The sequence below is a fragment of the Ylistrum balloti genome, unplaced genomic scaffold (assembly GCF_031769215.1).
Source record: "Ylistrum balloti isolate Yb309-2 unplaced genomic scaffold, AGI_CSIRO_Ybal_v1 Utg370464, whole genome shotgun sequence".
Lineage (NCBI taxonomy): Eukaryota > Metazoa > Mollusca > Bivalvia > Pectinida > Pectinidae > Ylistrum > Ylistrum balloti.
Genome location: NW_026782306.1, coordinates 235673 through 258818, shown reverse-complemented (window position 1 = coordinate 258818; position 23146 = coordinate 235673). Strand labels below are relative to the sequence as shown.

Here is a 23146-nt window from a genome sequence, read left to right as displayed (position 1 = left end):
AGCTTGATAACATCTTACATAGACTGTAAGTCTACCCACAAGTAGCTTGATAACATCTAACATAGACTGTAAGTACAAGTAGCTTGATGATATCTTACATAAACTGTAAGTCTACCCTCAAGTAGCTTGATAACATCTTACATAGACTGTAAGTCTACCCACAAGTAGCTTGATAACATCTAACATAGACTGTAAGTACAAGTAGCTTGATGACATCTTACATAAACTGTAAGTCTACCCTCAAGTAGCTTGATAACATCTTACATAGACTGTAAGTCTACCCACAAGTAGCTTGATAACATCTTACATAGACTGTAAGTACAAGTAGCTTGATAACATCTTACATAGACTGTAAGTCTACCCACAAGTAGCTTGATAACATCTTACATAGACTGTAAGTCTACCCACAAGTAGCTTGATAACATCTTACATAGACTGTAAGCCTACCCACAAGTAGCTTGATAACATCTTATATAGACTGTAAGCCTACCCACAAGTAGCTTGATAACATCTTACATAGACTGTAAGCCTACCCTCAAGTAGCTTGATAACATCTTATATAGACTGTAAGCCTACCCACAAGTAGCTTGATAACATCTTACATAGACTGTAAGTACAAGTAGCTTGATAACATCTTATATAGACTGTAAGCCTACCCACAAGTAGCTTGATAACATCTTATATTGACTGTAAGCCTACCTACAAGTAGCTTGATAACATCTTACATAGACTGTAAGCCTACCCACAAGTAGCTTGATAACATCTTACATAGACTGTAAGTCTACCCTCAAGTAGCTTGATAACATCTTACATAGACTGTAAGTACAAGTAGCTTGATAACATCTTACATAGACTGTAAGTACAAGTAGCTTGATAACATCTTACATAGACTGTAAGTACAAGTATCTTGATAACATCTTACATAGACTGTAAGTACAAGTAGCTTGATAACATCTTACATAGACTGTAAGTACAAGTAGCTTGATAACATCTTACATAAACTGTAAGTACAAGTAGCTTGATAACATCTTACATAGACTGTAAGTCTACCCTCAAGTAGCTTGATAACATCTTACATAGACTGTAAGTACAAGTAGCTTGATAACATCTTACATAGACTGTAAGTACAAGTAGCTTGATAACATCTTACATAGACTGTAAGACTACCTACAAGTAGCTTGATAACATCTTATATAGACTGTAAGCCTACCCACAAGTAGCTTGATAACATCTTACATAGACTGTAAGTCTACCCACAAGTAGCTTGATAACATCTTACATAGACTGTAAGCCTACCCACAAGTAGCTTGATAACATCTTATATAGACTGTAAGCCTACCCACAAGTAGCTTGATAACATCTTACATAGACTGTAAGTCTACCCACAAGTAGCTTGATAACATCTTATATAGACTGTAAGCCTACCCACAAGTAGCTTGATAACATCTTACATAGACTGTAAGCCTACCCACAAGTAGCTTGATAACATCTTACATAAACTACTAGTAGTATGTGACATTACACAGCACAATGGTTTAGTACGGAGGGCAGTTTATGTAGAACACAAGCTGGTCACCGGCTTCAAAGTCTGCTAAATCAATTAAAACAACAGAAAACTTTCAATATATTTTAATCAGATGTTTTCAAACATTTTACAGATAGTTATGATTCGATGATAATTCAACACCATTGAGGGAAAAGAAATACAAAGCAGTTTGTTATTATTGATGCTGGAAAAGATTAAAAATATCCAATCTTTTCCTCAGATCTATTCACCAAATGAAGCCGTTGCTAAAATGCGAACCCTGCCGACAAGACCAATCAATAACATGTAAAAGATCCATAAATTAAAACGTCAGAGATTCAAATATATTTCCTACAGACAGAACATTATTTTCCAATCATTACACAGATCACTAATTTAATTGTTTATCTTTAAAACAGAAAAAAAATTTCAACAATGTATAAATTACTTAAGATTAATTTAACATATTTTTCCAGACTCCTTAGAAACATAATAGATTTGTAGATATGTTATGCACAGTTATTGTAGAAATTCTATAACTTTCGACCCGAAATCAGAATCACAGTGTCCTGGTAAATATCGCAAATCATCACAGGAGAAAATGGCACAATGAATAACATTTTCTAAATGGCCCCAACTCAAACCTTCAGAGAGCAATATGTTTAAGCAGCAATACTTTCATAAAAGTGTGAATAAAGGATCATATCACCATATACAGCTTGAAATGAGACATCCTACGAAATATTATTTTCTGTCAAAGAAATGTAAACAAAAGTTTAAGTAATCAGGTCAAACGCCAGATGAAGACCCTAATAAAGCACTATATAATGTATTAATGACCCAATATCATGTATCAAACTATCGCCATACTACAATTGTACCGGTTTCAATAATCTTGACCAGAAGATTAAAAAGATTTTTAAATCCTGAAATAGGAGACATAAGCAGACTAAAAACCTAAGTATACATTTTACTTAAAATGATAAGATTCATAATTAAAATTAAAAGATACAAAAAAAAAAAAAAAAAATGAAATCGAAATTTCTACTTTCCAATACAAATCGTAAACAATCTCAACATATAAAAATCTCAATTTGTAAAAAAAAAAAGAAAGAAACAATATCTTTAGAATTCAGATGATAAAAATAACACTTCCTCATCATTTCCTGCTCAGAAATGCATTGATACTTTAATAAACTGTCACTTTTTCACTTTGTGGAGATAACTAAAATAAATACCAATAAAAAGATAATTGATTTTAAAATATAAATTGCACATGTGTGACAAAGTTTACTACAAAATTAACATCATTATTAACTGATGAACACCTCAGTAATCTACCTGAGTCATCATTTAAAATAATAGGACATCTGATACTCATTATCAATGATAATTCTGCCCTCAATGTGTTTTACTTTCAATCATTACTGATAACAGAACATTATTATCTTTTCCTATAAGAACACGATCAATTAAATTTTATACCAGTCTTTTTATTATCCCAAAAATACTGATTAAGGAACCTTTGCAACATTGAAAAGGATGCACAGAAAAATGATAGTAACATTTTCACATTTTGATATGAATTAAAATGGCTTCACAGACAAAGTTGTAAAGTTTTGAGTGACATCAGTGTTTCAGCGACTACAAGGATAAAACAACGATACAAGAATTTAATACACATCAACCAGGTAAAATTTCAAAGTTATACTTTAAACAGCTCATTGAAATTTCAAAACTAGTTTTTTCAATGTCAAAAACTAAAACCATAAGAAGGAGAGGAAATTGTCAGATTAATTCAGAGATTTTCCTTGTGGTGAAATGAATCTAGAACTTGAAAGTCATGAAGTCAGATCAGGAGTTATCACGATCTATCGCTCCTCCAATCCGGGCATTGAGAAACTCTTTGCGAAATCCTCAACTTCATTACGAAGCGCGGCTATCTGTGATTGAATACCAGCATCGCTATCAACAAACGCCTTGAAATCCTTGATGGTCTCTGAAAAAATTGAGGTATTACATGAATTGAAAGGCTGTATACATTTGCTTGAAAGACATCTCTGATACAGATGCTTCTGTCAAAATAAATGTAATTCAGAAACCACAACCTATTTACACTGGTGTATGTTTGTGTCCATGATACAATTGTTATATCATCTCAAATATTTTTGAATTGTTTACTTCCTGTACCATAAACAAGATATTTATATATGAGACTGCTTGAAAACTGAGGGTACAATTCACCAATTTGGGGGTTTTTTATCCTCATTCCGAGGTAATGGGGAACACAGATTGTTTTTCATCTATGGTGTCAGCTAGATTTTCACACTGTATTGTCCCACAAAAACAGCTTTGTACTATTTTTTTATTGTTTACAGAAAATATTTAGACTAAAGAAAAATAGCTTACTTGTATTTTTCTGAGCTTCCTTTGCTATTTGAACACCACGGTCTAATAAATCCACGACTTTCTCAAAGTCAGCTTCCTTCATCCCCCTTGAGGTCATGGCAGGGGTTCCTTCAGGAGAAAAAACATGACAAAATTATTCCTCCGAATTGAAATCTATATAAACTCTTCCATGCAGATAATTCCTCTCAACTCACTCCTCCTTCACTGAGATGCTGTGCTTTATTATTTACAGTAACTTTGATTTTACACTGGATCTTTAAACTTTGACTCTGACATAAGTTGTATCAAATTCCATCCTGTTTAAAACATATGCATATGTATGGTTTAAATAGGAACTAAATTTGAAATATTTTGGAGATGTTTTGTACACAAACTTCCTGCAAGACAGTGGTGATTAGAACATAGAATTTACTGTTGTATCATAGTGAAGAGTATGAATAAGTATATTTGTTTTCGTCTCAAAGTAAAATTAAGTTGAAATCTTAGGTTAGAACAAGTGAAAACAAAGCATGGGTTAAGAATATGAAAGGTTTTAAAGTAAATTGTGATGAACAAGGATTGAAGAGATGTTGTTTAAGTCTTACCTATTCTAAGGCCACCGGGAGTAAAAGGACTTTTATCTCCAGCCGTCGTATTCTTGTTGACGGAAATCTCAACCAACTCTAAGATTCTCTCTACACGTGTTCCATCTGTACCGTTTGGCTTTAAGTCCAGTAAGATCAGATGGTTGTCAGTTCCTCCTACAAACAACAGATTGAGGTTAATCAATGGGTTGTTTTGATTTGCCAACAGATACCATAAGATATGCAAGACAATATAGACACATATAAGGTTAATATGTATAATCCCTGAGAGTCACCAATAAGTGAGTTTTATGTTAATGTGACTGGCTATTTTCACCTCAAAAGGCTTCATCAGGATCTCCATTTCATTTTTTGTGGTATTGGAACAAAAAGTTATTATCCAATATGCTGGCAATTTTTTTTAGAATTTTCTCTATTAAAGTAAAAATTTTTTACAAAGCAGCTATTCCTAAAATAAATATATGGTGAGAGAGTATGGGGTCAGTGTTTTTACCCTTTACCACACAATTTTGTTCTAAATTAAAACCCCATAGAAAAAAAATCTATGATTTAACTACCATAACACACCCGAGCTACTATATCATAATTATCTCAAAATGGCACAACCCCTTAACTACCATATTTTGGAATATTTTCTTCGCGTTGATAATGTCAAGCATAGCCAATACAGTGCATTGTTACCATCTGGTGTATTTTTTTCTTTATAATCTGTTTACCATCTTGTCACACTATTTTCGACCTTAGTGTACAAAGGATTATAGTGCAGCCGAAAAAATTGGTACATTCCGTACCATCGGGTACACTATGTACATCAGTGCTAGTACACTCCATACTGGTCATTTGTCTGATGAAGGTGACCGTGTAGTCATTAAAATACCACACTAATCTTCTACTGGTTGTGTTATAAGATGAAGGCGACCGTGCAGTCATCAAAATGCCACACTCTAATCTCCTACTGGTTGTGTTATAAGAACTTCTATTCTACCCTTACCTACTAACAGTCTTATCAAAATAGGTCTGATATAAGTATTTGAAAAGATGGGAAAGCCATTCATCAAGAAGCAAGCAAACTCCCTTTGTTCAAACCACTAAACTATAAACAATACAGTCTGGACAGACCACTGTACACAACCTAAACGGACCAGTACATACCAGTTAAGACATCATATCCCTTGTTCATCAACGCCTTGGCCATCGTTTGTGCATTTTTGACAACTTGCAGTTGGTAGTCCTTGAATTCTGGGCTCAGGGCCTGAAAGAGAGAACTGTTTTGTTTACACCAAAATATCTCTTCTGTGTCCTGTCAACTATTCATTAACAAACTGTGATAAAGGATTACTATTTGTATTCTTAAATTTCAAATTACTTGGAGTTTGTTTTGCATTTTCCCTGATGTTGATGCTGCCCCTACCTGTCCCTGATGTTGATGCTGCCCCCTACCTATCCCTGATGTTGATGCTAGCCCCCTACCTGTCCCTGGTGTTGATGCTAGCCCCCTACCTGTCCCTGATGTTGATGCTAGCCCCCTACCTGTCCCTGGTGTTCATGCTGCCCCCTACCTGTCCCTGATTTTGATGCTAGCCCCCTACCTGTCCCTGGTGTTCATGCTGCCCCCTACCTGTCCCTGATGTTGATGCTAGCCCCCTTCCTGTCCCTGGTGTTGATACTGCCCCCTACCTGTCCCTGGTGTTGATGCAGCCCTCTACCTGTCCCTGGTGTTGATGCTAGCCCCCTACCTGTCCCTGATGTTGATGTTAGCCCCCTATGTGTCCTTGTTGTTGATGCAGCCCCCTATCTGTCCCTGGTGTTGATGCAGCCCCCTATCTGTCCCTGGTGTTGATGCAGCCCCCTACCTGTCCCTGATGTTGATGCAGCCCCCTACCTGTCCCTGGTGTTGATGCTGCCCCCTACCTGTCCCTGATATTGATGCTAGCCCCCTTCCTGTCCCTGGTGTCGATGCTGCCCCCTACCTGTCCCTGGTGTTGATGCAGCCCTCTACCTGTCCCTGGTGTTGATGCTAGCCCCCTACCTGTCCCTGATGTTGATGCAGCCCCCTACCTATCCCTGGTGTTGATGCTGCCCCCTACCTGTCCCTGATGTTGATGTTAGCCCCCTATGTGTCCATGATGTTGGTGCAGCCCCCTACCTGTCCCTGGTGTTGATGTTAGCCCCCTATGTGTCCATGATGTTGATGCAGCCCCATACCTGTCCCTGGTGTTGATGCTGCCCCCTACCTGTCCCTGGTGTTGATGCTAGCCCCCTTCCTGTCCCTGGTGTTGATGCTGCCCCCTACCTGTCCCTGGTGTTGATGCTAGCCCCCTACCTGTCCCTGGTGTTGATGCTGCCCCCTACCTGTTTTAGTGCTACTGCTACAGCAGCTATCTGGTGTTGGTGAGGCCCTCCCTGGAGAGACGGGAACACAGCGTTGTTTATCTTCTTCTCCAGGTCATACTTAATCTCATTTCCCTTCTTATCTACGCCTTTCACTCCCTTACGATAGAAAATGATTCCAGACCTGAAATCATTCAAAAACAGATAATGTTACTTAAAAAGTTAATGTACAAAACAAACAACTTGTCTAAACATGTCTACTATAATGTGGAAAACACAGCCCTGTCCTCTTAGGATCTTATTGGTAGTACAGGACACTGATAGTAAAGAATTGTCATACCTCGGTCCCCGCAGTGTTTTATGGGTAGTAGATGTCACTATATCTGCATACTCAAAAGGACTGGGAATTATATGCGCTGCTACCAGGCCAGAAATGTGGGCCATGTCCGCCAACATGATGGCGTTCACTTCATCACAAATCTAAAATAGAACATGATAAATCTGATAATGCTGACAACAGGACTCAAAGTTTTGTCCAAACCTACACACAGTTTGATTTGTCATTAAATTTTGTCCAAACATACACGCTGTTTGATTTGTTATTAAATTTCATCCAAACCTACACACTGTTTGATTTGTCATTAAATTTCATCCAAACCTACACACTGTTTGATTTGTCATTAAATTTCATCCAAACCTACACACTGTTTGATTTGTCATTAAATTTCATCCAAACATACACGCTGTTTGATTTGTCATTAAATTTCATCCAAACCTACACACTGTTTGATTTGTCATTAAATTTCATCCAAACCTACACACTGTTTGATTTGTCATTAAATTTCGTCAAAACATACACGCTGTTTGATTTGTCATTAAATTTCATCCAAACATACACGCTGTTTGATTTGTCATTAAATTTCATCCAAACATACACGCTGTTTGATTTGTCATTAAATTTCATCCAAACCTACACACTGTTTGATTTGTCATTAAATTTCGTCAAAACATACACGCTGTTTGATTTGTCATTAAATTTCATCCAAACCTACACACTGTTTGATTTGTCATTAAATTTCAATATATTTTCATCTATCTTTTAAGTTGTTGATGAGAGCACTACACCTCTACACTCTAAACTGATATAGATTTATACTCAGTATTTAACTGTGCTTTGACCATCAAGGTTTTTTTTTTTAATTCTGACATCATCACATTTTGATTGTGAACACTGACGACACTCACCTCTCGGTATGCCTGATAGTTCAGCAGTCTAGAGTAGGCTGTAGTACCAGCTACGATTAATTTTGGCCGGAAGAGTTTTGCAGTCTCCCTCATTTTTTCGTAATCTATGTAACCAGTTTGTGGCTGTAATGTATGGAACACAGATCAAAATATAGATGTAGCAACAAAATAATAATTTATCAGAGCTTCTGATGGTAATTAAACCACTGTATACAGTACTGAGGAACATCTTCTCCTGTAATATGTCCTCTCCTAAATGTTTCTTTATCATGTCTGCAGCACATAAAAGTCTCCTTTTTGTTTTCAAAATAATTTCAATTTCATTTAAAAAATGTAAATAATTGCTCATTCATTTGTTTGATTTTTTAAAATCTACAAACTTTGAATTTTGAGAAACAGTACTTGTTTAACATTTACACAAGTAAAAGTATATTTTCACCAGTAAGAAAATCTATTGTTGAACATGTAACTAGAAGGATAAATTTTGAAAATGTTTCTTAATTTGTCACGGAATTAATGGCGTTTTGTAAAAGCATGGTTGTAAAATTCTGTGATTAATATTAGAAGGACGCATATATTTCTTTGTACAAAAATATATGTACATTAAACATGACCTGTTATGTAATTCATGGGCCTTAATGTTTGACTATGAGAGGGGCTGTGCATTAGTAACACAGATTTTAAGTACCGGTACATTTACATGGCATAACATATCTACCACATAATAAGTACATGTATTTATTAGGTTAAACAATAAATGTACCTAACAAATCTCCAACAATATTAACAGGTGTTCACTGTACAGTATCAAACTAATTATTACACATATTATGAATCAGAGAATTAACAAACAAACAATTAGCATGCTCTGCTTTTTGTTTACTTGGTTCTTGGTATATTACCCTGTCAACAACCACAGTGATTTTGCTTTAGATTTTTCAAGTAGAAGCCAGTGGCTACCTCTTTGAACAGCATGTGGGAGGCCCATCACCAACCATAGTCATTTTAATACAGAGTATCCTAGTAGAAGCTGATGCTACCTCATTGAACAACATGGGGGAGGCCCATCACCAACCATGGTCATTTTAATACAGAGTATCCTAGTAGAAGCTGATGCTACCTCATTGAACAGCATGAGGGAGGCCCATCACCAACCATGGTCATTTTAATACAGAGTATCCTAGTAGAAGCCAGTTACTACCTCACTGAACAACATGAGGGAGACCCATCACCAACCATGGTCATTTTAATACAGAGTATCCTAGTAGAAGCTGATGATACCTCATTGAACAGCATGAGGGAGGCCCATCACCAACCATGGTCATTTCAATACAGAGTATCCTAGTAGAAGCCAGTGACTACCTCATTGAACAACATAAGGGAGGCCCATCACCAACCATGGTCATTTTAATACAGAGTATCCTTGTAGAAGCTGATGCTATCTCATTGAACAACATGTGAAACAACAACCACAGTCATTTTGATGTGGAATATTTAAGAAGCAGGTGACTACCTCACTGAACAACATGTGGAAGGCCTGCCACATGCTATCCAGAACTGTTTCAGTTATGTAATGTATCTTGTTCAATGATAAAACCAAAATATCACATTTCAATCTGTATTCTTCCTGAGAAACAGAAGCCTGGCTCTACATGTATTACAGTTCACTGAACCACAAATTCTAGATCCAGAGGAGGGTTTAAAGATTGACGTTGACCGAGCATCAATGGCAAGCTGTCATGTATACCTGGGTAGCTAAGATCAAAGATATACCAGATAATAATTTATCTTTTTTATTATAAAATTAACATTATAATACATGGATAGCAAAAGTATAGGTCCTGCACTTTTATACAAAACCTCATATTGCATAGTGTGCATGTACTTACTGCTACATTTCCTTCTAAACTGATCAATTACCTGGCATCTACATCTTCGGTGAAATCTCTCCTTAATCTACGAAGCTTTTACTGCATCAGGTTGACATTTTTATTAGTATAGAGAATTCATATCAACTTTGGCAGAAATACCAAAGGAAACATTTTTTTAAATTGCTTTCAAATACATCACAAAGGATACAGGAAAAATAAAAATATGGATAGTTACATAAGTATGATAACATCAGACAGGAGACTATATAGAGGTAAACAATATTATCAAAAGTATTTGTCTGTGACACACGAGAATTTTGCGGAGCTGGCAACTTTCATTTAATCCCAGTTGGTGCTGTTTATCTAGATTTTATAGCGAGGTGTATAACATTTTGAATGCATCTCAGATTTAAATTTGTATGTTTATAAACACACTGCAGGTATCAGGGTTTTCAAGCTCTACTTATATTCCTTGGCAGGAAAAAGGACACACCCATTTTTTTTATTTAATTTGTTTACGTATCTATGTAAAGATAATATACAAGACTCCAGGGGTTATGATCACTGTAGAGGGTGGAAGAGATTGTAACTTCTGGAGTATCGAGGATGCAGGAGGGTGAGGCCTACAGTTTACATTCATTACAAGATCCTTCAGACTTAACCCTAGTATGTTTGTGAATAAATTTGGTAACAATCATTCATCAGTACAATAGATGAGGGATTTTAAAGTTGTTCCTTTATTACCCCTTTAGGACCCACCCATCACATCCAAGGGGGCAGAGACCCACCATTTTTACCCAATTGATTCCCTTTCACCCAAGTACACAATCAAATTAGGATGTAATCTAGACGTTCCTACAGAAGAAGAAAGGACCCTCACCAATGAGCACTTCAGACAGAATACTGCCATTCTTACAGGAGATGGATTTTAAAGAATTTGCTATATCTCCCCTACTATGCCCCGTTGTTTGCCCGAGGAGAGTCAGACCCTCCATCTATACAAAATTCAGTCTCTTCATCCAATGATGTTTCATACCACCTTAGGACAAAATCCTCCAATTTCTAGTGAGGAACAAGATTTCAAAGAACTTACTGAATTTTCCCTTTTGGCCTGGTACTTTAGGCCAAAGGGGGCAGAGACTCAAGGTTTATACAAAATTGAAAACTTTTCCTGAAAGTTGCTTCTCATCAAATTTGGTCCAAATCTGCTCAATAGTTCATGAGTAGTAGCAATTTGTAGTAAAAAACTGACATACAGACAAACAGACGGACTAGCAATAGCTCCTTGGTCCTTTGGACCAGGTGTGTTTGGTTGTAGGATTTCTGATCATATTTAACTGAGAATTACTCATTCAATTTGTATTTACAACATACTTAATCATACTGTAACTATCATTATTTTTTGTGTTTGTTTGATTTTCATGAATTCCTTGGCTACTTTTAATCCAAGCATGTCCAAAAACTCTTAGCAAATCAGCAAACAAGGTAACATAGATTACACTAAATTTATACATGAAATCAAGTGTCCTCAAATAGGGTTTTTTTAAAGCCACAAAGTTGAGCTCCATGAAAATATAGGACAATTTGTATTCACATCATAAACAAACATCTGCCAAGGTAGACTAACGTGTATTTCACAGTCTTTGAAATGAGGTGAAATTGAGGACAAACGCTGAATCTGCCACTCATTTTCTTTTGTCATTGTTCAAGTTTGTGGTGATATCAATTATTGTTACCGAGTAGGACAAGGAAGGTGACAGATACATAAGATCATCTGAGGGGACAAGGGACAGCATATCCTGTCAAAGATTCTCTCAGGGAACATGGGACAGTAAACCCTGTCAAAGATTCTCTCAGGGAACATGGGACAGTAAACCCTGTCAAAGATTCTCTCAGGGAACATGGGACAGTATACCCTGTCAAAGATTCTCTCAGGGAACATGGGACAGCATATCCTGTCAAAGATTCTCTCAGGGAACATGGGACAGTAAACCCTGTCAAAGATTCTCTCAGGGAACATGGGACAGCATACCCTGTCAAAGATTCTCTCAGGGAACATGGGACAGCATACCCTGTCAAAGATTCTCTCAGGGAACATGGGACAGTATACCCTGTCAAAGATTCTCTCAGGGAACATGGGACAGTATACCCTGTCAAAGATTCTCTCAGGGAACATGGGACAGTATACCCTGTCAAAGATTCTCTCAGGGAACATGGGACAGTATACCCTGTCAAAGATTCTCTCAGGGAACATGGGACAGTATACCCTGTCAAAGATTCTCTCAGGGAACATGGGACAGTAAACCCTGTCAAAGATTCTCTCAGGGAACATGGGACAGTTAACCTTGTCAAAGATTCTCTCAGGGAACATGGGACAGTAAACCCTGTCAAAGATTCTCTCAGGGAACATGGGACAGTTAACCTTGTCAAAGATTCTCTCAGGGAACATGGGACAGTAAACCCTGTCAAAGATTCTCTCAGGGAACATGGGACAGTAAACCCTGTCAAAGATTCTCTCAGGGAACATGGGACAGTATACCCTGCCAAAGATTCTCTCAGGGAACATGGGACAGTAAACCCTGTCAAAGATTCTCTCAGGGAACATGGGACAGTAAACCCTGTCAAAGATTCTCTCAGGGAACATGGGACAGTATACCCTGCCAAAGATTCTCTCAGGGAACATGGGACAGTAAACCCTGTCAAAGATTCTCTCAGGGAACATGGGACAGTATACCCTGTCAAAGATTCTCTCAGGGAACATGGGACAGTATACCCTGTCAAAGATTCTCTCAGGGAACATGGGACAGTATACTCTGTCAAAGATTCTCTCAGGGAACATGGGACAGTAAACCCTGTCAAAGATTCTCTCAGGGAACATGGGACAGTAAACCCTGTCAAAGATTCTCTCAGGGAACATGGGACAGTAAACCCTGTCAAAGATTCTCTCAGGGAACATGGGACAGTAAACCCTGTCAAAGATTCTCTCAGGGAACATGGGACAGTATACCCTGCCAAAGATTCTCTCAGGGAACATGGGACAGTATACCCTGCCAAAGATTCTCTCAGGGAACATGGGACAGTATACCCTGCCAAAGATTCTCTCAGGGAACATGGGACAGTAAACCCTGTCAAAGATTCTCTCAGGGAACATGGGACAGTAAACCCTGTCAAAGATTCTCTCAGGGAACATGGGACAGTTAACCTTGTCAAAGATTCTCTCAAGGAACATGGGACAGTAAACCCTGTCAAAGATTCTCTCAGGGACCATGGGACAGTTAACCTCGTCAAAGATTCTCTCAGGGAACATGGGACAGTAAACCCTGTCAAAGATTCTCTCAGGGAACATGTGAAAAATATCCTGTGATGGATTCGTGGACTTTATACTTTGTCAAATATTCAGAGAGGAATTCACAGACAATATACTCTGCCAAAGAGCCGGATATAACTAATTTTGTTACCATGGGATTAACCATACTATGCTTTATATCATCATTTAAACTGATGGAACAAGCAAGGAAAACAATGAAGTGAGGAATATTCAATCAAGCCTTTCTTTTGATTTAATTTTCAACTTGATGTTTCGTCTTTATCATTCTGTGTGCTACATTGAGGTACTTTCATTTAACATGAAAATAATTGTAGAAATTTTATATATATTTTCCACTAATCAATAGCTGTACTATGCAATATTGTTTACTTTGCTTTCAACTCTGACACAAAAGATTCAAAGAAGGGAAACAACTTGTCTATGATTGTGATAACTCAGGTCATTTACTAGAAAAGCTTATTCTGACATCAGTTAACAAAGGGTCAGGTCTTTTCACAACTTCAAGATGTTAAGTGGGTCACCCAATACATGCAGAGAAGTGAATTCACGTACATGTTTACTCCCATCTGCCTTAGTTTTGCTCTGTTGAACAAGAAAGTCCTTTAACACTTCCAACAGACTTTCCAGAATCAAAATGATAACTTCAATAGAACTTAAAATGTATTTTAGGGTATGTCAATCAAACTTCTGCAGAAAATATAGACAACATATGTAATTACATATACTGAGGAATAATCGTTTTGTCATTTATGTGCTCAAAGTTGTCAATCAATTCAGCAGTTTTTTATTTTTATCTTTATTATTCTTTTTTTTTGACAAGAGTAACATTCAAAGTGAAAAAAGAATGTCAGTGACATTAATGATATTTTCATTCTGTGTCAGGGTCAGTTCCCATCACTACTCTCATTAACAGAAATTTTCGAATGGCATATCCTGCTTGCCAAAAATGATTTTTTCTTTGACCAATCAAATGCCTTGTACCATATGGAATGAATTTGAATCTGAAATGATTTAATCTTTATCTTACATAACCTACAGAACATTTCGTCCTGTTTTACTTTCTCACAAAGGCATTAGTATTAAAGTACAAAAATGGTTTTTGTTTGTGTGACATCTAAAAACACTTTACATTGATGAAGGTGACTGTGTAGTCATGGAAACGTAACACTCATATCTTCCAGTGATTGTGTTATAAGATGAAGCCGACCGTGTAGTCATGGAAACATCACACTCATACTTTTATTCTACTATTCTGTAAGGGTTTTTACTGATATTTTAAATGAAGTACAGCCTACTTTGGTACTACCAGTACAATGTAGTCCATTTTGATTTTTGATCAAATTACTTTTTCTAGTAACTACATGTACATTTTTCACAATAAATTTTCTTATTTTTAATCAGTTCCTCATTTAGAATGTGGACGAGATGTACCGGTATACTATTTTGGATAGCCCTTTTGGTCATAATTCAAAAGAAGGATCTGGTAAAACTACATGAGATACATGAATAGGATATGATAATGTTGAGTTTAGATGGGTTTTTTTTCTTGATAGAATCATTTTGTTAAGTAAAATTATTCTGATTAGCTCTGTTTGGGGAAAGTTTTCTCTATATTGGGGAATTTATCCAAATTTTTCTGTATATTTTATTTATGAGGAATTTGTTTATATTCCGAGGGAAAACATACCAGTTGGGGAAAACTTCCATTTTCCAGAGTAAAATTTGTCTAGATTAATTCCTGCTCATTGAAGCCAATGTGAGGATACTTACATTAATTCTGTAAGGCATGGATTCAAAGTAGATAGAGGTGGCAGAAATTCTTTTAGTGTCAGTCTGGAAACCATGGGTCAAACTGAAACAGATCAATCACTGCAGCTAAACAAAATGAAAAGGATATTCCTTTTTAAATAATGCTCTTATTTCTCTTTTACAAAATGCTATCCACCACAGATTTAATATTCTACACATCTTTCTTTATTTTGATAACAAATATGTATGTAAAGGATTCTACACAGCCCCTGATGTGTTAAAGATGTGTTTGTTTCGAGTGGTCAGGTGGTGCAGCTGTAATGCCTTTCACCAAGCTGTCCATGGTTTGATACCTGAAACAGATGTGAAAAGGTCGGGGGTCACCTGTCCACATGTGTTTTCCCTGTTTCCTCTCACAGTAATACCCCTAACCAATGACATACAGGCTAACAAAAGGGATTAGTATAGGTTGCAATAATTTGTCACAACTGTAGAAAATAAATAAATTTTTTATTGTCAGTAATACCCCTCACTACTGACATACAGGCTAACAAAAGGGATTAGTAAAGGTTGCAATAATTTGTCACAACTGTAGAAAATAAATAAAGTTTATGTTGTCAGTAATACCCCTCACCACTGACATACAGGCTAACAAAAGGGATTAGTAAAGGTTGCAATAATTTGTCACAACTGTAGAAAATAAATAAAGTTTATGTTGTCAGTAATACCCCTCACTACTGACATACAGGCTAACAAAAGGGATTAGTAAAGGTTGCAATAATTTGTCACAACTGTAGAAAATAAATAAAGCTTATATTTTTTGTCTGTTTGCTGGGTCTAATCCCATGTAAAGACCAAAAGTCATTTGATGTAGGGTTTCCTTTTAGTAACGGTTGGATGTACCTGACTGAACAACAGGAGGCCGATTCTATACCATTCAGAGCACACCTGGTAAAGGTCTTACAAGAGGATACGACCATCCACAGCAGGGGACAGTCAGTTATTCAGCTCCGGGAGAAATACGACAGGGAGACATGAATAATGCATCTCCACCCCAGCAGATGTAGGTCAACACTTCACTCTAATGCAGACTCCCAGTATTGAAGCACAATTGTATACCATGTGATTGGGTTGAAATGTCACAGAAATGTTATACATACACCTGCATCAACAAAATGTTAGTATTCTATGAGATAAGTATGAACCAAGTCATCAGATCAGGTGTAGAACTTGATGTTGTCAGTATACTATGTGATGAACCAAGTCATCAGATCAGGTGCAGAACTTGATGTTGTCAGTATACTATGTGATGAACCAAGTCATCTTATCAGGTGCAGAACTTGATGTTGTCAGTATACTATGAGATGAACCAAGTCATCAGATCAAGTGTAGAACTTGATGTTGTCAGTATACTATGTGATGAACCAAGTCATCAGATCAAGTGTAGAACATGATGTTGTCAGTATACTATGTGATGAACCAAGTCATCAGATCAGGTGTAGAACTTGATGTTGTCAGTATACTATGTGATGAACCAAGTCATCAGATCAGGTGCAGAACTTGATGTTGTCAGTATACTATGTGATGAACCAAGTCATCTTATCAGGTGCAGAACTTGATGTTGTCAGTATACTATGAGATGAACCAAGTCATCTTATCAGGTGTAGAACTTGATGTTGTCAGTATACTATGTGATGAACCAAGTCATCTTATCAGGTGTAGAACTTGATGTTGTCAGTATACTATGTGATGAACCAAGTCATCAGATCAGGTGTAGAACTTGATGTTGTCAGTATACTATGAGATGAACCAAGTCATCAGATCAGGTGTAGAACTTGATGTGGTTAGTATACTATGTGATGAACCAAGTCATCTTATCAGGTGTAGAACTTGATGTTGTTAGTATACTATGTGATGAACCAAGTCATCAGATCAGGTGTAGAACTTGATGTTGTTAGTATACTATGTGATGAACCAAGTCATCTTATCAGGTGTAGAACTTGATGTGGTTAGTATACTATGTGATGAACCAAGTCATCAGATCAGGTGTAGAACTTGATGTTGTCAGTATACTATGAGATGAACCAAGTCATCTTATCAGGTGTAGAACTTGATGTTGTTAGTATACTATGAGATGAACCAAGTCATCTTATCAGGTGTAGAACTTGATGTTGTCAGTATACTATGAGATGAACCAAGTCATCAGATCAGGTGTAGAACTTGATGTTGTTAGTATACTATGAGATGAACCAAGTCATCAGATCAGGTGTAGAACTTGATGTTGTTAGTATACTATGAGATGAACCAAGTCATCAGATCAGGTGTAGAACTTGATGTTGTTAGTATACTATGAGATGAACCAAGTCATCTGATCAGGTGTAGAACTTGATGTTGTTAGTATACTATGAGATGAACCAAGTCATCAGATCAGGTGTAGAACTTGATGTTGTCAGTATACTATGAGATGAACCAAGTCATCTTATCAGGTGTAGAACTTGATGTTGTTAGTATACTATGAGATGAACCAAGTCATCTTATCAGGTGTAGAACTTGATGTTGTTAGTATACTATGAGATGAACCAAGTCATCTTATCAGGTGTAGAACTTGATGTTGTTAGTATACTATGAGATGAACCAAGTCATCTTATCAGGTGTAGAACTTGATGTTGTTAGTATACTATGAGATGAACCAAGTCATCAGATCAGGTGTAGAACTTGATGTTGTTAGTATACTATGAGATGAACCAAGTCATCAGATCAGGTGTAGAACTTGATGTTGTTAGTATACTATGAGATGAACCAAGTCATCAGATCAGGTGTAGAACTTGATGTTGTCAGTATACTATGTGATGAACCAAGTCATCAGATCAGGTGTAGAACTTGATGTTGTCAGTATACTATGTGATGAATCTGTTGATTTGGTAACAGATGTTACAGACCAACATCAGTAATGATATATGTACCCTAACCCTTCTAATCAATAAAAGGATGATGAAATTGAATTCTTATTCCATCTGAACAATTGGTTGAACATTATTCTACATAAGCATTAGATAATCAACGTATTAAATAATGATGAAACATAACACTTACTGTACTGTACTGTTTTCCTGTTGTAAAATAATGTGTATATGCTGGGTTCAAATACTGTGGTTTAATTAAAAATGTGAAATACCCTTTGTAATTGCTTTTCTTTATAACTCTAGCCCATGAAATCCAGGAGTATGATAACCCATGTTAAGTTTGATCAGTTTAGTATTTCCTGATATATACATCTGAGTATGTACCAAATGGCTCAGAGAGGCTTCCAGGCCTAAACAATCCCACCCCCAACCCCCAACCCCCCACCTCCTCACCCACCTGAGTATGTACCAAATGGCTCAGAGAGGCTTCCAGGCCTAAACAATCCCACCCCCAACCCCCAACCCCCCACCCCCTCACCCACCTGAGTATGTACCAAATGGCTCAGAGAGGCTTCCAGGCCTAAATACCCCATCCCACCTCCAACAAAAATTGATCTTTCACAGCTGGTAGCCGAGATGTTTGTCATCACAGCACAGCTTACATGGTGCACATGAAGTTAGGTATGACAATGTGGGTCATGTGATTATAACAATAGATGACGACGTCATCATTAAATTACTAAGGAAGTAGTGCAGTTATACAGTTCAATCAACACCATAATATAAAACGATAATAACAGGACTGATATACTTACTGTCCACCGTCTGGCAGATCAAGTCCCATTATACGGTCATGTGGCTTCAGGACTCCAGTAAACACCTCAAAATTGGCTGGACTACCAGAGTACGGCTGGACGTTGACACCCCACTGTTCTGGATCGAGACGGAATACTTCCAGTGCCCTTTGTTGACAGAGTCTCTCAACCTCATCAATGAACTGATTCCCACCATAGTACCTGCAGTTCAAATACGCAATTGTACAATATTATCAACTTGCAATTTATATGCAATAACAATATGATATAAGATTCATTTTCTTTCAAAATCTGCCCAAAAATTTACTGGTAATGAGAATATCTACTCTTCATATAAAAATTGTAAAATCTTTCACTAATTTTCAATTGGAAATACAATAACTGAAGATCTGTTTTTTTTCTTCAAAATAATGGGCTGTAAACATTTAACTCTTATAACTCTTGAAAATTCTTGCAGCCTTAAGAAAAAATGTTTTTTGAGAGGTTCCCTCACCGAGCTCCAGGGTATCCTTCAGAGTACTTGTTTGTGAGACAGGAACCCAGGGCCTCCATTACTGCTCGACTGGCAAAGTTCTGTTAGGCAAGATATTTATTAATGTATACAATATATTTAGCCAATTTCCACACAAGACAAAATCACATTTTTAAAGAACAAAGAAAGAAAGTTTGGCAAGAATTTTGTATTTTTATAGCCATTCCTCAATTATTTTTAAGGTTGGAAAGATTACGATCTCTTCTTTACTTCGGCGTCTACTAGTTCTTTACTCATTATAGTCAGGGGCGTAGTGGTATAACAATTGACTTTCAACTTGACATCTGGAATTGGATTCCCCAAACAGATGTGAAAAGGTTTTAAGGGTCACCTATTGGACCATGTTGGGGTTTCCCTGGGAAACAAAAATAGGATGGAATGACAGACAAGGAAAACACTATATGTCCCTGACCATGAACTTCTGTGAATATTAACCCTGGCCCCAACCTTGGCCACTCACATCTGGCACATTTTGATATGACCTTGGCTGTAAATGTAAAGCAATAAGTAATAAATTCACCTCTGATGCAATCAGCTCCAAGCCGCTGACCTGTCGGACCTTCTCTCTCTTTATAATAGCCATCATGTCAGGGTCGTCCTCCGCGAGGGAATCCTTCCCGGTCCACAGTGCCCGAGCCACATTCCGCATGGAATGAGATCTGCAGGCAGCCTGTAAACAAATATAAATATTCAGTGATTGTGCTCCAGTTTTGATGAGATTATAGATTGGTACAATTTGTGTTTATAGGATATGTGCTTCTTTAAGAAAAACTTATTCCCAAACTGGCAGTACATTGTACTATTTCACTCTGATATTGTTGTGAACAACAGAAGCAGTATTTAATTTTTGTTCTTCATTTGTCCTTCACAACTGGAGCTATCTACAGTAGTTTGAATATTCTTTTTTCAGTTTGAAATTTAAACAATCAATTTGCTGGGACTTTACCAAAACAAATTTCATTATAACTAAAGCGTTTGGCCAAAATTTATAATTGTCATTATTGAACAGGTATTTACATCACAGATGACTCTTATAAAGTCAGAGAGAAATTCAACATTCAACCAAAATAAACACTTAAACAACTTTCAGATTACATAATTTGCTTCGTACACAATAGACAGACCTGTTCAGACAAGTAGTAAAGTTTACTGATTTCTCAGCGTCAGCGCTAATCAATTCTAAAGTTACGCCCTACACTTGTAATCTTTTCTACATGAATTTGTATAAAGGCAACATCAGTGTGATTTTTGAATAGTGAATAGCCGACATCAAGGTTCTTTTTACCCACAGTATTAAGTTTTGTTCTAATTTGCTGTCACAATTTTGTGCTATGTTATTGATTTTCGAGGACTTGTGGGTAGTCACAATGCCTTATCATTCTTCCCTTACGTCAGCTTGACATGGGCAGCACCTGTCTGGTATATTGTAGCTAGACTGAAGTGTTTTCTCTTGACTAAATACTTGATCTCTAGCTACAAATCATTTAAAGGTAAAACACCAGTAAATAAGATGTCTATTACTTTACCTCTCTGTTGATATTTGTCCTGGCCTTTGAGTCAAAACATGTAAACAACTCTCTTCTATATTAAATTTGTATCTATGAATAGCCTTCCACCCCCAAATACCAAATTTCACCATGTAAACCACCAAGGCCTAACAACAGACAGTGTTCTGTCTGTGGCAGGACCAGTAAACCACCAAGGCCTAACAACAGACAGTGTTCTGTCTGTGGCAGGACCAGTAAACCACCAAGGCCTAACAACGGACAGTGTTCTGTCTGTGGCAGGACCAGTTAACCACCAAGGCCTAACAACAGACAGTGTTCTATCTGTGGCAGGACCGAAAAACCACCAAGGCCTAACAACAGACAGTGTTCTGTCTGTGGCAGGACCAGTAAACCACCAAGGCCTAACAACGAACAGTGTTCTGTCTGTGGCAGGACCAGTAAACCACCAAGGCCTAACAACGAACAGTGTTCTGTCTGTGGCAGGACCAGTAGAATAACTTTATGCCGACTTATTAGCATGACTAATAGAGAAGCATTTAATCAGTCCCTGTGTGACCCTATCAATGAATTTTGACACAAACAATGGTCACACTCAATGAATTTCCTAATTCTAAAACTATACTTGGTTATTGACATTTTTAAATATTTAATGCTAAAAACAAGATAACCCAAGAAAATGACGAGGATAATTTAAGTCCAATACAAGTAAAGTTACAATTTTAGAAAGAAAGCTGAATGATGTTGATATTAGGTCAACCAAAAATAAATAGACAATAACAATTAAGTACATTCTATTGTATCTATACAATTAACACAAAATTTCATAGTGGTTAGTGATAATGGATTAATGCCCTAAAAATAATCACAAATTTGTCTACATAACAAATCCTTACTGTTATAAAAGCTCTTCTCCATAAAATTGTCAAAAAAATCTTTAAAAAGTTGAGAATTTATCACAAAACCTATACTACATTATTATTTAGGTTTGGTACCTACACTGTGTAGATAAAAAGAAAGCATCCTAAACAACTGCATCATGAACAATTTGAGCTTTAAGCAGAGTTTTCAGTATACCAAGTTTCATTCAGAGAAAACTATCTGGTTGGAGTAGAGCAAGCATGGTGACTGGCTACATATCTCAGCCAAGCTTTGTAATATGATATATGTACATTTGTAAATGATTTTTGTCAAATCACTTTCTTCATTTGCTTAAACTGTATATTTGCATTCCATTACACATGATGATAATACATGAGAAACTGTGACCATGTGGCCAAAACTTTCAAGCCACAATTCGGTTATAAAAAAAATCACGTGACTTTTTTTCCGCTACTTCATGGGTCATGCCAATCATTTGTCTAAATATAGAATATTGTAACGCTCTTGAAAAAGTTTTCTTTCAATATGTTTAAAAAGAAATTGCAATGTATATTATCTGGACGTAAGTGACTATTAAAAACACACATACTTCTTCAGTTAAAATTATTACAGACACATTTCCTTGCAACATAATTTAAAAACCATGTGCTGTCAGTTTACACCGGTATGCAAATGAGTTTGACATGCCCTTAACGTGTCACCGGTAAAATGATGGTTACGTAAACTGTCCATTTATTTTCAAAGGAAAATATTCATATCATGATGGTGTGACCTAAATAAAATAATTCATTTTTCAAAGCAACACTTTTCTAAGCGATAATAGCATTTTCTTCCTTAACAACGAGTTACGTATCGATATAGGTCACCCGTTCGATACCGTTGGAAAAATTCACGTGGTTATTTTTCTAAAATGCATCACTTGAGGCAGAGAGCGCTATCGAACGATTGCAATATTGTGATAACATAAGTACTGGGCAACCTCAAACACGAACTATTTGGATGATTTTTCTTATTAACAAACAAAATGAAAACTTACAGTTAGGATTCCCTGAACTCGTGTTGTCGACAGCATCTTGGGAAAGTCTTGAATAACCTTCACCTTGGAAATAATAAATCCAGAAGACTTCCGAAAAGTTGGTGACGTATCTTTGGCGCCATTTTCCAATTATTTCAAAACTGTTTGCAATAAAATGTTGTATAGATCTAGATATTGAATTGTTGATTCACATAAATTTTATGTCGTTCAGGAGATTTAGATAAAAGTATACCTTTGAGTTCAAGTATCTAATTAAAATTTTAAGGCGATCCTAGAAATAATTGAAATGAAATATTTTATATTGGATATCATAAACAAAATCATTATTGAAACCACTAAATTCCTAATTGCTCAATGGCTTCAGACAACATCTTTAACATTTTGCTTTGATTTAAACTCACTAATTACCGACCTTTCAGAGTCATGACAAT

The 23146-nt window shown here is 36.7% G+C and overlaps 1 protein-coding gene across 1 annotated transcript; it reads right to left on the bottom strand.

Moving 5' to 3' along the window:
• Positions 1–1614: 1614 nt before the first annotated feature.
• Positions 1615–22759, bottom strand: LOC132555242 (serine hydroxymethyltransferase, mitochondrial-like). Its single transcript, XM_060219591.1, has 12 exons — positions 22716–22759; positions 19813–19962; positions 19254–19333; positions 18761–18961; positions 15064–15145; positions 8095–8217; positions 7190–7329; positions 6871–7033; positions 5671–5770; positions 4519–4674; positions 3935–4042; positions 1615–3524 (listed from the first exon to the last, which is right to left on the bottom strand). The coding sequence occupies exons 1-12, from the start codon at positions 22749–22751 to the stop codon at positions 3397–3399; spliced, it is 1467 nt and encodes a 488-aa protein (XP_060075574.1). The 5' UTR covers positions 22752–22759; the 3' UTR covers positions 1615–3396.
• Between the last annotated feature and the right edge of the window lie 387 nt (positions 22760–23146).

Excerpts from the sequence above, each read along its gene's own strand:
- LOC132555242 (XM_060219591.1), bottom strand. The coding sequence starts at position 22,751 with ATGCTGTCGACAACACGAGTTCAGGGAATCCTAACT. Across the intron at positions 7,330-8,094 it reads ACTATCAGGCATACCGAGAG|ATTTGTGATGAAGTGAACGC; the intron begins GTGAGTGTCGTC and ends GTTCTATTTTAG. Across the intron at positions 7,034-7,189 it reads AAAACACTGCGGGGACCGAG|GTCTGGAATCATTTTCTATC; the intron begins GTATGACAATTC and ends GAATGATTTCAG.